The sequence below is a fragment of the Myxocyprinus asiaticus genome, chromosome 11 (genome assembly GCF_019703515.2).
Source record: "Myxocyprinus asiaticus isolate MX2 ecotype Aquarium Trade chromosome 11, UBuf_Myxa_2, whole genome shotgun sequence".
Taxonomy (NCBI): domain Eukaryota; kingdom Metazoa; phylum Chordata; class Actinopteri; order Cypriniformes; family Catostomidae; genus Myxocyprinus; species Myxocyprinus asiaticus.
This window is the reverse complement of record NC_059354.1, coordinates 22,133,369-22,147,388: the sequence shown is the minus strand read 5'-3', so window position 1 is coordinate 22,147,388 and position 14,020 is coordinate 22,133,369. Positions and strand designations below refer to the sequence as shown.

The 14,020-nt window shown below is 37.1% G+C and overlaps 3 protein-coding genes across 3 annotated transcripts; 1 reads left to right on the top strand and 2 right to left on the bottom strand.

The window, feature by feature from the left end:
• Positions 1-187: 187 nt before the first annotated feature.
• LOC127448579 (uncharacterized) lies at positions 188-3,937 on the bottom strand. Its single transcript, XM_051711235.1, has 2 exons — positions 3,692-3,937; positions 188-2,839 (listed from the first exon to the last, which is right to left on the bottom strand). Exons 1-2 carry the CDS (start codon positions 3,867-3,869, stop codon positions 1,461-1,463), a joined length of 1,557 nt encoding a protein of 518 aa, XP_051567195.1. The 5' UTR covers positions 3,870-3,937; the 3' UTR covers positions 188-1,460.
• Positions 3,938-4,004: 67 nt separating this feature from the next.
• On the top strand, positions 4,005-5,807 carry LOC127448589 (histone deacetylase complex subunit SAP18-like). The gene is made up of 4 exons (XM_051711246.1): positions 4,005-4,171; positions 4,837-4,946; positions 5,028-5,150; positions 5,233-5,807. Exons 1-4 carry the CDS (start codon positions 4,100-4,102, stop codon positions 5,387-5,389), a joined length of 462 nt encoding a protein of 153 aa, XP_051567206.1. The 5' UTR covers positions 4,005-4,099; the 3' UTR covers positions 5,390-5,807.
• A 1,396-nt stretch (positions 5,808-7,203) lies between these two features.
• On the bottom strand, positions 7,204-13,057 carry LOC127448580 (spindle and kinetochore-associated protein 3-like). Its single transcript, XM_051711236.1, has 10 exons — positions 12,605-13,057; positions 12,197-12,330; positions 11,825-11,880; positions 11,553-11,724; positions 10,182-10,623; positions 9,687-9,766; positions 9,336-9,523; positions 7,962-8,153; positions 7,656-7,868; positions 7,204-7,546 (listed from the first exon to the last, which is right to left on the bottom strand). The coding sequence occupies exons 2-10, from the start codon at positions 12,309-12,311 to the stop codon at positions 7,523-7,525; spliced, it is 1,482 nt and encodes a 493-aa protein (XP_051567196.1). The 5' UTR covers positions 12,312-12,330; positions 12,605-13,057; the 3' UTR covers positions 7,204-7,522.
• Positions 13,058-14,020: the final 963 nt, after the last annotated feature.

Sequence of the window (14,020 nt, the reverse complement as noted above, 5' to 3'; positions counted from 1 at the left end):
ACCTTACCCCCTAATAATGCTTATCATTGTGTATTATGTTTTAAACCTTAATAAACTTGTGTTTAATTGAGATTCTCCACTGGGCATTGTTGTTTGATCAGGTTTTGGTATTTTGTCTTTCAATCAGTCATGTAAGTCTCAAGTCCCAAAGGAAACCACATCAATATAACATAATTAAACCAGGCAGACCTTTTATGAGACAAAACATTCTGCTTAAGATATCTGACATGTTCTGGTGAATGACAATGACTCATAAACAGTTTATGCAAAATTAAAATGTACTGTGTCTGACTCAAGTTAATGAAATTCTAATGAATGAAGAGTAACAAAAGTCCAAATTCATCCAAATAACAAGTACTCAACAGTTTATGGACAGACATATTCATACATGTTATACAACAGGATGGTAGCCTACATTATATTCCAGTCATGTTGGTGAAATCTGCACACAGGACACATGAGTAAAGCAGCTTGATAACAAAAATCAAGTAAAAAAAAACTAAACAAAATAAGCATAATCACTTTCACAAACCACATATAGATAAACAGAACACACAAACAAAGTTAAGTGATAGCTGGGGAAACAGTACTGACACATTATGTCAGGCAAAATTTCAGTTTCTAACAAAATTCCATCAAATTAAATAGAGTAATCTTTAACTAATTGAAATTAATGAGTTTTAATCATTTATTTTTGTTGAAGATAACTCAATTTGATGGAATACTGTTAAAAAATTGAAATGCGCAAATCTTAAAAAAAATAGGCTAAAATATTTGAGTACATATATCATGCTAAATGATAATGTGTTGATTTAAAACAACATCAATCACATAGGAATGCAAATAACTAATTTGTAATGTTGTGGTACTAACATCCAATAACAATACATGGTAGAGTGGTACAATGTAAGGCCATCAAGGCACTAAAGGACTGTTGATTTAATGCAAAAATATCTATACAGCAAAAAAAAAAAAAAAAAAATATTGTATAGGCATTACACAGGTGAAGGCACTGAAACCTAAAGGCAGCTAATATATGACTATTCTAGCAGAGATGTCTCGTTCAGTGACTAGAATATTTTAAATTCTCAGCATACAGCCTCTGCTCTCCTAAAAATACCAGATTAAATTTAAGCTATGGATGGAATGATTTATCAAATTAGAGGATCTACAAAGTCAGCCTAGAGACTAGATAATAAGGAAGTTCCTTATAAAAAATGAGACAAAGAGAGAAACAGTAGACAGTCCATTGAATTGAGCCCGATGAATATGTTTAGTGTAAACTGGTCCTTAGGTTGCATAAAATGTTCTTAGAAATGTTCAAATCCCCCTTTAACAACAGAGACAAACGAGGTAAAGTGTTCTGCTTACATTGGGAAAAATAAAGGTGCATTTAGCCAATATACAGGTCAAGATCACTTTTAAACAGCTGAGAAACTTGTATTTCATAGAGTGAGAGATCACTCCAGGGGAGCAGCAGAAATACACAGATTATTCAAGGCACAGGCAACCTGCACGATCTTATCGAAAGTGTTCACATTGGTAGTGCGATCTATGACTGTGAAGGGACTCTCCACCGGTCCGGTCAACATAGAGTATCTCCTCTTGACCATTTCTATTACCCGTCCAACATGCCGGTGAACATCCGCCTTATCTGAAAATGTGCTGAAAAGTAAGGAATCTTCTCCATCCTGACCACTCTGGCTACTTTCAATGTAGTTTCTACTAGTGATTTTGAGTTCGGCTTTGCAAGCACCCACCAAGTCCCCAATGTCGAAGTCACACTCAGCCAGCACAACATCACCTGGAAGGAGCTTACAGAGGAGGCCACAACTCTCTACTAGATTCTTGTCACTGACATGACCCGGTGTTCCCCTTGAGACAAATGTGACCACACCTTGTGGAGCAACACCAATCACATACTTCAACTCATCTACCATGGCTGACTGGGTGGACTGAGTGGGCACAGTTGATGCTGTGGATGCAACCTGTTGATTTACATCTACACTGACAGCTTTTTCCAGAGACACCTTGAAGCAATCAATAATCACTGCACAGTCTGGGTATGTGGAGCGCAAAGATGCAGGAAGATTTTTCCTGAGCTCCACTCTAGAAGGCCAGAAAACAGTAGTGGGCACAAGGGTGACGAACATTATGTTAATAATCCGGTGGACAGTCCTGGTCACCGTGGCAACCTTCACCCCAAAACGATAGGCCAAATCTTGGTTTTTAAGATCAAGCCTTAGTCGCATAAGTGTCAATAGTAGTTGCTGGAACTTTGAAAGTTTCGCATTTTTGTCCCCTTTAATGTGGGGCACAAGAAGCAACATCACCGTCTCGAATACAAAATAGTTCGGCAATCCTGTATAGAATCTGACCTTTTCTGGATCATTTCTGAATGATGCCTCAGTGAGAGATATCTTTTCTAATGATTCCCTCAGTTCCATATTCTCTTTCTTAAGGGCCTCAAGACTGGTCCCATAGTCGGGGGACTTGGTGGAGATGTTTTTGACTGGCTTTCCTCCTCCTGGGCTTATACTTGTCAGTGAGTTTTCTTCCTCTTTGTCATCATCTTCATCATTATCATCCTCCTCTTCATCACAACTGCTTAGTGAAGAGAAAACACTCTCTGGCTCTTCTTGACTTTGGATCTGGCCATGGTCCTCCAAGAAACGTCCTTGTCCTTGTAAGAAGAGCAAAGCATTGGCTGCCTCCACTTGTGCCTCTTGTTTATCATAAAGTTCACAGACACTTGCTTCCTTCATATTTGGGGACATTGGCGCTGAAGTGAAAACTGAAGGTACATAGTCTGGAGATCTAGGATTCTTCACTTGTTTTCCTGTAAATTGTACAGGAACAAATTGTTGTAAAGTCGCTTTGGGTAAAAGTGTATGATAAATGAATAAATGTAAATGTGTTCATAATATGAAGAGATTATACATTTAACTTAACTGCCATAGCTTCGCTCCAGGAATACATATGTATACAACAAAAATATGTTTAACCTATAACTAGTGGGCGACCGATATGGGTTTTTCAATGGCCAATGCATTATCTGAAGAGCAGGTTGGCCGATATAAATGCAGATAAACAAAACACAATTTACCAAAAGCAAATGAGATGAGATTTATTTTGTGGAATATTTACTCATTTGCATAAACTTGAAAAGAAAAACCTTGGAAAAGAAAGTCTTGACTCTCCATTGACTCTCATAATCGCCCAAGTGAACACAGTCAACATTAATGTTAACTTAACCATAATGCTGAACTTTAGGTTATAGGTAGTGATAGACCGATATAATGGCCAGGCCAATTAGTCAGCTGTTATTTGCCCATTTTGCAATTATCGGCATCTTCCGATATATTGGTCTATCACTATCTATAACCCAAAGTTTATCACAATAGTTAACATTGTTCTGCATTACGTGCATCAGATGGGGTACACTGTGAGCAATAAAATGCCCCAGACTACTAGAAATTTGTACATTCGTCTGAAAGATTATTATTAGACCAACTTTACAAAGATTAATGCCTAAATATGCACCCCACACACTTTTCAAGTTGTTCTTACGCCCATGATCTTTCATAACCACCTTTATTTCTCTTATAGTACTGGGAAAGTATAAAAGTTAATGCACAGCCTAGCCATCACATTTGACAGTGTGCTTTTTTTTATTTTTTTATAACCATACCTGAAATGAAGTGAGTGCTGCAGAGTCTACTTCCCTCGTTTGGCACCCATCCCTCTCGATTCACAGCAGCAATCCACCGCTTTTTCCGCGCAGGGTCCCGTGGAAATCTGTAGAAGGATAATGTGGTCCCAGGAGTCCTCCTATTTCTACAACCAGCCACTACACACGTGTGAACCATGTTAAGGCCACTAAATATGTGGACCTATGCGCTTTTCTTCACTTGTAATATTTACAATCTGACTCCCAAAATGGCGTTGGGCGGCTCGAGTTTATGACGTCACTTGAAGTGCCGTCAACGGTGGGCTGTGATCAGTCTCTAGTGATTTCATCACAGTGCGCCAAGATCACACATTTGCTGGCGGTGTGAGCGTCGATTCAACGTTTACTTTCCAACAAAATTGGATTGAAATGGCTGTGGAATCCAGGGTGACACAAGAGGAAATCAAAAAAGAGCCAGAAAAGCCAGTAGACAGAGAAAAGGTTTGTTTTTATTTACTGGTTTATGCACGAACGACGCAAGTTAAATAGCGTCACGCATGCTAAGCTAATTTGCTATATTAAGAGCTAAAGAATAAAACGTATGAACGCATTTCACTTCACTGGGTGTAGATGCATAAATAAAATGCTGCCATTATAATCAATGCAGCTGTCGATACTACAAACGCGATTCGTTTATATATAAGGGGGCGCAAAGCGCTGTAGTTTGTGGCAACGATGTATTTTGCGTGTAGCGCCAACTGGAACTGTAATGGCCTTTTATAAAACGTTTAAGTAAAAACTGTCTCTTATTTTATTTTTTATTTCAGCTGCATTTAAGATTATGTTTCGAACTAGGATGCAAATTACTCTCCTTTCAATTTGTCACCTTTTGTGAAGTTAATTTGCCTACATTTTTTGGTGAAATTTTCATTTTGCTTATTAAAATCACTTAAAAGGGTTACTTTAAGCTTAAACACGCACACACACACACACACACACACACACACACACACACACACACACACAAAAGCTTTAAATACAGCAAACAAATCAACTGAAAATATACATCTGAAACACCTATTGTGGCTTTCTCACCTTTTTCATCTCTCATAAGTTTGCGTCCCTGAACGAAGCAACAATAATTTCTCCGTGTGTGTGTTCCTCAGACATGCCCACTTCTCCTGAGGGTGTTTACCACCAACAACGGCAGGCATCATCGCATAGACGAGTTTGCCCGGGGAAATGTGCCATCTAGCGAGCTACAGATTTACACCTGGTGCGTAGCAATGTTAAATTTACAGTATATTGTAAATCGAAAGAACTGTATGATCATGAATAGTGTCTGCATTGCTTACAGGATGGATGCTACTTTGAAAGAATTGACAAGTCTAGTGAAAGAGGTCTATCCAGAAGCTCGAAAGAAAGGAACACATTTTGGATTTGCCATTGTTTACCCTGATCCTAAGCGACAAATGTACAGGTAATGTTAACAAAATTCATCTGTGGGTTGTTCTTTAGTCAGCTGTTGTGAGTCTGAATAAACCTGGCTGGTTTTGTTGTAGGGTTAAAGAGATCGGCAATACAGTTTCGGGACGCAAAGGTGCAGATGACTCTATGACACTTCAGTCTCAACGCTTTCAGATTGGAGATTACCTTGACATTGCCATCACACCGCCTAACCGTGCACCTCCTATTCAAGGACGCATGAGACCCTACTGACCCTCCTGAAATGGATTGGGACTTGGGACCCTGATTCTGAGGGGTTACATTCCTGTAGAGTTTGTTCTAGACCTGTTCTAACATACCTGCCTTTACTTTGCATGTGCATTGTAAGACCTTGATTAGCTGGTTCATTCAATTGTTTGTAATGTTAGAACTAAAGGTCTACCTCCAGAAGCAGAATTGAGCAAATATTTGAGTTTGGAGATTATGTAGAGATTCTTTTTCATTTATTTTACATTCGTCATGGGGATTTATACCAGATCTACCATTTAGTTTTAGTCCTGTGACCATGCCTTCCATAACAAATGTTGAATAAATACTGTTTTTTTTTTTTCTCCAGTATTTTGTCTCTTGTCTACATGTTTAAACGTGTTTTTGGGATCAATAAAGAAACCCAGTCTTTCAATGAACAACACTTCAGCAGAGTTCAGAGTCAAAACTTGGCAGAACAACAGTTCTTAAACCTGTAGTGATTGAAATTGTCATAGAAACAATTCATTTAAATTACTGAGGCAATACCATTTTTTTTTTACAAAGACACATTTGATTATCAAAACAAAAGTGGTTTTTAAAAGTTTCTGCTTTTGCTAAAGGGTCACTAAGCAGCCCTCATCCCTTTAAGGTTCAGGCTTTCTACACTGAAAAAAAAATTGTGTTGGCTTTACTTAAAATATATATGTAGTATTTTTGCATCATGCTTCTTGAGTCATTTCAACTTGTGGTCATTTTATGTCAGCACAACTAGAAAACCTTTGTTAGATATACACATGTATCAGTTCATTTAACTTTATTTACTTAAAGGTACCTCTAAAATTAATTAATTGCTATTTTCCAACACATTAGGACCCACATAATATATTTCCATTGTTTATGTTTTAAATATTGCTTTTATTTTGAATTGTGCAGCTTGTAGAAATCATGAAAATAATATTGAAAAGATACGAGCATTTACCTAGAGGTCAGCTGCCTTCTCAAAAAAAATGTTGCCATTTTACTTTTAAAGATTGTGAATTGATGCCAGACTTAAGAAACAAAGTGATGTCCTCAGAGTTTGTAGGGACCGCTTTTTCAATATTTTTCACAAAAAAATTGACAGACATTGCTCTCCCCAGCCTCTTAAATGTTTGTATCCCCCAGAATACAAAAGCCTTTAAGGGGTAAAAATACGTCACGTGAATAAGATTTCACTAATAGCATGTTGTTTTAAATGAACATTTATATCATTGTTTCTACTTATTTTAAATGGCTCAAAATAAAATAATGACTGAGGTCAGTCAATAGACTTGATTCCCCAGTGAAGAGCACATAATGCTACACTTCAACAATGCAGTCACATGTACATGGAAAAATTACACGGATAGAACAGGATCCAAGTTGACCACTAATGGAACACTAATCTATTTTATGGTGACTTTACACACAGTAAAACAACATCAATAATACTAAAAAGAGCTCTTTATGAATTCTTAATAACAAATTAAATGCCCCAATAAGTTCCTTTTGACCAAACAAACATGCTTAAATTATTCAAGCACAAGGACTTATGGGTATTCCTCACAATCTTAGTTCTGTACTCAATTAAGTTAGTAGAATTTAAAATCTTAATTTTAAGCCAAAGAAGTTCAAGGAACTCACAATTATTAGATTACTTTATGTATCACTCGAAGTTCAGCTTATAATTGATATTTTGTGTTGTACACATTAATGCAAATTAAGTAAAGCTAAAAATATATTTACGTTTCTTTAGCAATTTATTTTCATACATAAAATTATATATATAAATCCTTTTTCATATGATCAAAAACATCTGGAAAAGTTGTGGAATTTTATTGGCCAATCAGTGCAACAAGATAGAAGTATTTGTATTAAGTTCATTAATTGCTTAATATTTAATACAAAGCAGTCAGTTCCTCATGTTTAAGCAAGTCACTGCTATGAACTTTTTGTTTTGCATAGACTTATTATTTTTCAGAATGTTGCTTAAAAGTGTCTATCAAATAAACTGTCAGCTGAACACTGGGGTATGACTACTGTCATGAAGCAGCAGACTAATGTCTGCAGTTCTCTCTTTGGTGCCACTATTTGATAGCCAGTCTTCGAGCTCAGCAGCACAGATCCAGTAGTGGCCGCTCAAGACTTGCACTGAGCCACAAGCTAAAATGGAAAAGGAATTGCACACAATCATATATTTAACATGTTTTCATTCACATCAAAATTCCAATTTGCAGTATGGCCAATTCAGGATGATGAAATTGTGACTCACTTTTAAGATATCCTGTGTGACTGAACTTATATCAGGCATCTCTGGTGTGCATGGCTCCGTATGGAACGTCATTCTCATTTTTGGGGTAGAAAGGCACCAGTCCTGGTTGTGGCCATCTTCAGTCTCCAGCAAGGGAACAGTAGCCTGCTTCAGCTCTAACACATTACCTGCCCCCATCTTCTTCCCAGGGAGACTTTCACCAGATGCAGGTTTCTGTTAACAGTTAAAGGAAGAATCAATGAAATCAATCTATTTATAAGGTTTGTTATAGCATCTAAGGTTTAATACAGTCTCATGAGATCTTACAGAAGCAAGAGAACACCCAAAATGAGAGTGCAGAGTAGGCATCTCAGGCATGGCTTCCTCTTCATAAATTAAGATTTTTGGCATCTCTGGAGCATCAAACGAAGGCGCTCTGTCTGTGGTTGAGAGATCTGGTAAGCGAAAGCTGCCCTCCAGTAAACCCACAGACCTGACACTTTTTCCCTCTCTGGCCTCCTGTGATACAATAATTGCATAAGTTGAGTGGAACCATTAAACATTAAGAGGGATAGTTCACCCCAACATAAAGACTGTCATAGTTTACTCACTCTTATTTCTTTCTTTTGTGGAACACAAAAAGAGATATTAGGCCAAATGTTAGCCTCAGTCACCATTCACTATCATTGCATCTTAATACCATACAATGAAAATGAGAGGTGACAAAGGATAACATTCTGCTTAAAGGAATAATTCACCTAAAAATTAAAATTATCTTATCATTTATTCACCCTCATGCCATCCTTAATTTAATTTAATTATATTTATTTATCACACATTATACATTTGCACATATACAGTGAAATTCTTTTTTTCCACATATCCCAGCTAAGCTGGGGTCAGAGTGCAGGGTCAGCCATGATACGGATCCCAGATGTGTATGACTTACTTTCTTCAGCAGAACACAAACTAAGATTTTTAGAAGAATATCTCAGTTCTGTAGGCCCATACAATGCAAGTGAATGGTAATCAGATCTTTATAGCTCCAAAAATCACAGAAAGGAAACAAAAGTAATTCATATGACTCCAGTGTTTAAATCCATATCTGTGGGTGAGAAACAGATAAAAATGTAAGTCCTTTTTACTCTAAATATCCACTTTAATTTTCACTTTCAGATGTGAAAGTGAAACTAAACAGGCACCACATGTGACTTTCAGATGTAAAAGTGAAAGTGGAGATTTAGAGTAAAAAAGGACTTAAACTGTCATCTGTTTCTCACCTACACCCATCATCTCGCTTCTGAAGATATGGATTTAACCACTAGAGCTACAAAGTTCTGATCACCATTCACTTGCATTGTGTGGACCTACAGAGCTGAGATTTTCTTCTAAAAATCTTCATTTGTGTTCTGAAGAAGAAAGAAAGTCATACACATCTGGGATGACATGAGGGTGAGTAAATGAGAGAATTTTCATTTTTGGGTGAACTATTCCTTAAAGATCTCCTTTTGTTTTCTACAGAAGAATGTCCTATGGGTTTGGAGTGACATGATAAATGACAAATGGATTTTAAATTTTGTCATTCTCAAAAAAACCTGTGAGAATGTATGTAACAACAGTAAAGTCTCTTGTGACAGAGTTACACTTGAGGACACTTATGAGATTAAAATGAGGGGACACATTACGTTGAGAAACAAACACCTTTTTTAAGAGCTTGCTGACAAAAGGCGTTTCAAATGTGGGGAACTCTGGGGTAGGACAGTTATTAGGATGAGGGGTAGAATCAAGATTATTCTGTCTATCCAGTGGTGGAGAAGATGGGACCCTGTGTTTTTCAATCTTAAATCCTGGTGTGCAAAACACAGGAGGCTCTGGGGATTCCAAACTCTCTGAAAAATTCAAACAGAAATATGCAAGTTAAAAATAAAAATTTAGAAACATCTCTTTTGTTATCAGTTCAGTTGCATGTTCAGTAATCATGTTGCTGAATTAGACGGATCAAACATAAAAAGAAAATCAAAGAAGTCTACAGTGTTTTAACTAATTATTTACCATTGCATACACCATTGTTAGGAACAGAAGAGAGAGTGGAGAAGGCATGAGGGAGTTTCTGATCATTCTCCATTGTTTTGCTGTGAAAAGTCAAACACAAAAAAAACTTTAATGCATATAGCCCACTACTTACAATTAACAGCAGTCACAATAATATGCAGAGCTCTGTAATCTTACAACACTTGCCATCGCTTTAATAATATATTCACTTAAAATAGTATATTTTGCATCATTTTTTGACTTTCTGGAGGATTACAGTATATTAAAACATTTAGTTCGAAATTTTGCGAAAAATGGCAGTTGTAAAAATACAAATGTGTAAATACAACAATATGTTACTTCAAATCATAAAGCTAAATTATTTTGTGACTTCAAAAATATGAAGCATTTTCTCAAAGTGGTACATTTAGTCTTTTCAGAAGCAAAACAGTTACAAAATGATAACGACATTTCTGGATGTGAAATTCACAAACAGGCAAAGTGATTCAAGCATACCTGCTGGCCTTTGGTGGTTTCTTGCTGAACAGATCCAGGGTGAAATCATTGTTCCAGCACATAGTATACTCAGAGATGCCAAAGTCCTCTAGTCGTGGGGTCGGTGCATCCTCGTCCATCCGCAGGGAGCATTTTGGTGTCTTTGGCTGTGGCTGCATGTTCATGACAAACGGTGGTGGTGACAGAGCCACAGCTGGGACAGGAGCGGTACTCTGTAGTGGCTCTGCTTCCCCAACCACTCTTTGAAAATGGAGTGCGGAAAGGCCAAAATCTGAGAGCTTTGGAGTAAGCAGCTGGCTGACAGAAGGTGGCGGCATTTTCTCAGGTGTCTCTGATTCATGGCCCTCTTTATAAATCCCATGTCCCATCTCTTCATGTTCCTGTGCTGCATCAGTCTTATCCAGCTCTTCTCGCTCCCCTACCTCTTTTGTACCATTCGTCTCTAGAACAGTGAGAATTCTAATAAAGGAGAATTCAGCTTAAAGGAATAGTTCACCCAAAAATGAAAATTCTCTCATCATTTACTCATCCTCATGCCATCAAAGATGTGCATGACTTTCTTTCTTCTGCTGAACACAAATGAAGATTTTTAGAGAAATATCTCAGCTTTGTAGGTCCATACAATGGCCAGAGCTTTGAAGATCCAAAAAGCACATAAAGGCAGCATAAAGTAATCATAAGACTCCAGTAGTTTAATCAGTGTCTCCTGAAGCAATATGATTGGTGAAGGTTAGAAACAGATCAATATTTAATCATTTTTTATTATAAATCTCCACTGTCACATTCTTCTTCTTCTTCTTTTTTTTTTTTTTTGCAGACACACATTTTTCATGCATATCGCCACCTACTGGGCAGGGAGGAGAATTTATAGTAAAAAAGGACTTAAATATTTATCTGTTTCTCACCCACACCTATCATATCACTTCTGAAGACATGGATTAAAACACTGGAGTCATCTGGATTACTTTTATGCTGCCTTTATGTGTTTTTTGGACCTTCAAAGTTCTGGCCACCATTAACTTGCATTGTATGGATCTACAGAGCCGAAATATTCTTCTAAAAATCTTTGTTTGTGTTCTGAAGAAGAAAGAAAGTCATACACATTTGGGATGGCATGAGGGTGAGTAAATGATGAGAGAATTTTCATTTTTGGGTGAACTATTCCTTTAACACAGTACATACCACACCACAGAACACGATAGATGGCAACAAGCAGCCTGTACAAAATGAAATTTAGTTAGACCTACACTTGCACAAATCAGAAAAAAATTGTTTTCATTGACTAGGGTTCAGAAAATGGTGCACAAGCAAAAGAGAGGCAGCACTGAAAAGTCATCCTGAACATTCTTGAAGACTATAATAAAAATGTACCTGAATTTCCCAGTGTTGCTTTTCGAGGTCTGTAGCCATATTTCTCATAATGTTTCTGTAGTCTGTCAATGTCTTCTGTGGTCCTCTGCTTCAACACCAAACATTTTTTGATGAAGGTCCTGAGCTCAGTACTCAATGCATCATGTGTGGCCACCTGATCCTGAACTTGCCGCTGCATATTTGCAAGTTTTATTTTGTGTTAAATGTAGCCCCTAAAAACATGTTAAAATTTAAATATTGAAAACATGCACCATAAATTAGCATACACATACCTTCAGTGCTCTGACTTCAGAGTGTAGCTGGTATAGTGCTTGAGCCCCATTCTCTTCTGCATAAGAACACAGAACACATAAACCAGTCAATGAATACATTATATTTTAAACATATGATGAGGCTACATAAAATACTGTGGTAGGCTATTACTATTGATACTGTGATGGTTATAGCATGGCATTTACACCATGGAACTGAAATTCAAGTACCATGGTATTTTACAAGGTACTTACATGAGCATCATGTTAGATCAGGCCCAATATATATATATATATATAATAATAATAATAATAATAAACGGTAGTTTCATGGTATAGCGTCCAAGAAAGCACAGGACTGTTTTTAGTAAGTGACATTTCCTGATGACTTACCGTCGTCGTCATCATCTTTGAGGTTTTGACTTGCATGCAGGAGACTGGTGCTTTCAGCCTCCAGATAAACAGTCAGTTTCCGGAGCTTTGCAAAGAAACGCTCTGAGGGATTCATGCTCTCAATACGTTATTGGCTAAAATGACAGCAGTAAGTTAATAAAAAAACAAACATTAGATGATATTAATAATATAATTGTACATGAGGATTATATAACATTGGAGGCGTGTATCATTGTCTGTAACTATAAAGAAACAATTTAACTGTGTGGACTGCGTCTGTCCAAATCAAATGATACGCAAAGTTTACAAAAACATATAATAATAACAACAAAACATAGCGAACACGTCTGCTATTATAAAGTTTCCGTTCAGAAACACACAGAATAACGAGAATAAATTCAATCTTACGCCAATAGATGTACTATGGATTTGAAAAGCAGATTACAACAACAACATAATATACGTCCGTTTTCCTATCTGTTTCAAATGTGGCGGTCCATCCGGGTTCCGTCTCGTCAGAATTTCGGGAGAACTGAACCATAGATATCTATCTGTAGATACCTCATTAGCAGCTGTATGGGCCGCGATACGTCGGCGCGTCCGCCATATTGGAACGGTCAAGCACCGTCCCTCAGCACATGAAAGTAAATCGATAAAAATGTTCCAAATAAAGTCCTCTTGAAATTAACATATCATGGCAAACATACTGAACATTAGCACATAGTCTGTCATTTTATTACATGATGAACTGTTTCCACACAAAAGCAATTTATGCAACGGTCTGAGTCATCTCCTTCATTCACTTGCATTCAAACAGCTCTACTTACTGACCGCTCCAAGATGGCCGAATGAGGCATCTACGAATATATATCTATGAACTTGACACCATGCGGCTCATTACTGCCACCTAGTGGATGTTTGCAGTTTTCATCGCAGAATACTGATATTTGTATTGGAGACAAAGTAGACCCAAATTGCCTACTGTTTTAGGGCCCCTCCACGAATCCATTCTGGTATTTAAGTATACAGGTTGAATGGCTTATGGCTCAGATCTGTCACCTTGAATAAAATGTGTGTGCCACCCAGTTCCACCACTGGAGTCATATGAATTAATTATATCCTGCCTTTATGTGCTTTTTGGAGCTTCTGAGTTCTGGTAACCATTCACTTGCATTGTATGGGCCTATAGTGCAGAGATATTCTTCTGAAAATCTTTGTTTGTGTTCTGCAGAATAAAGAAAATCAAACACATCAGGAATGGCATGAGGGTGAGTAAATGAAGAGATAATATTCATTGTTGGGTGAACTATCCCTTTAACAACAAAGATAACAGTGCAACAAATACTGTAAACCATAATGTCTGGTTTTGTGTTATATTTAGTATATTTACCTTTAATGCTGAGTAGTGGTGAGTAGATAACCCCTGCCTCACCTATACTGATTAATGATTATATGACAAATGACTCAGAAATGAGAGGTAATAGCCATTTTATGTATTATGAATGGCAAAGGTGTTTCCAGATAATCCAAATTGCCCTGGCTATGGACATGTTTAAAAGAAAAGATTGACATTTTGCCTTTTTATTGTGTGGCCAATGACATACCCACAAAATACTAGAAGCACAAACTTTAACCACATTCATCCTTTAACAGTAGCCCAGACATCTGAGTGCTATCTAACTATCCTTCTCTGCTACTTTTATAATATGTATAGTCAGCACTTTTAAACATAAGCCTAAACGCTGGGAAATTATTTCTGTGCAAAGGTTGTAAAATTTAAGTATGTATAAATGTGAAGAAATGCTTATGTGAACAGCAGTAGAT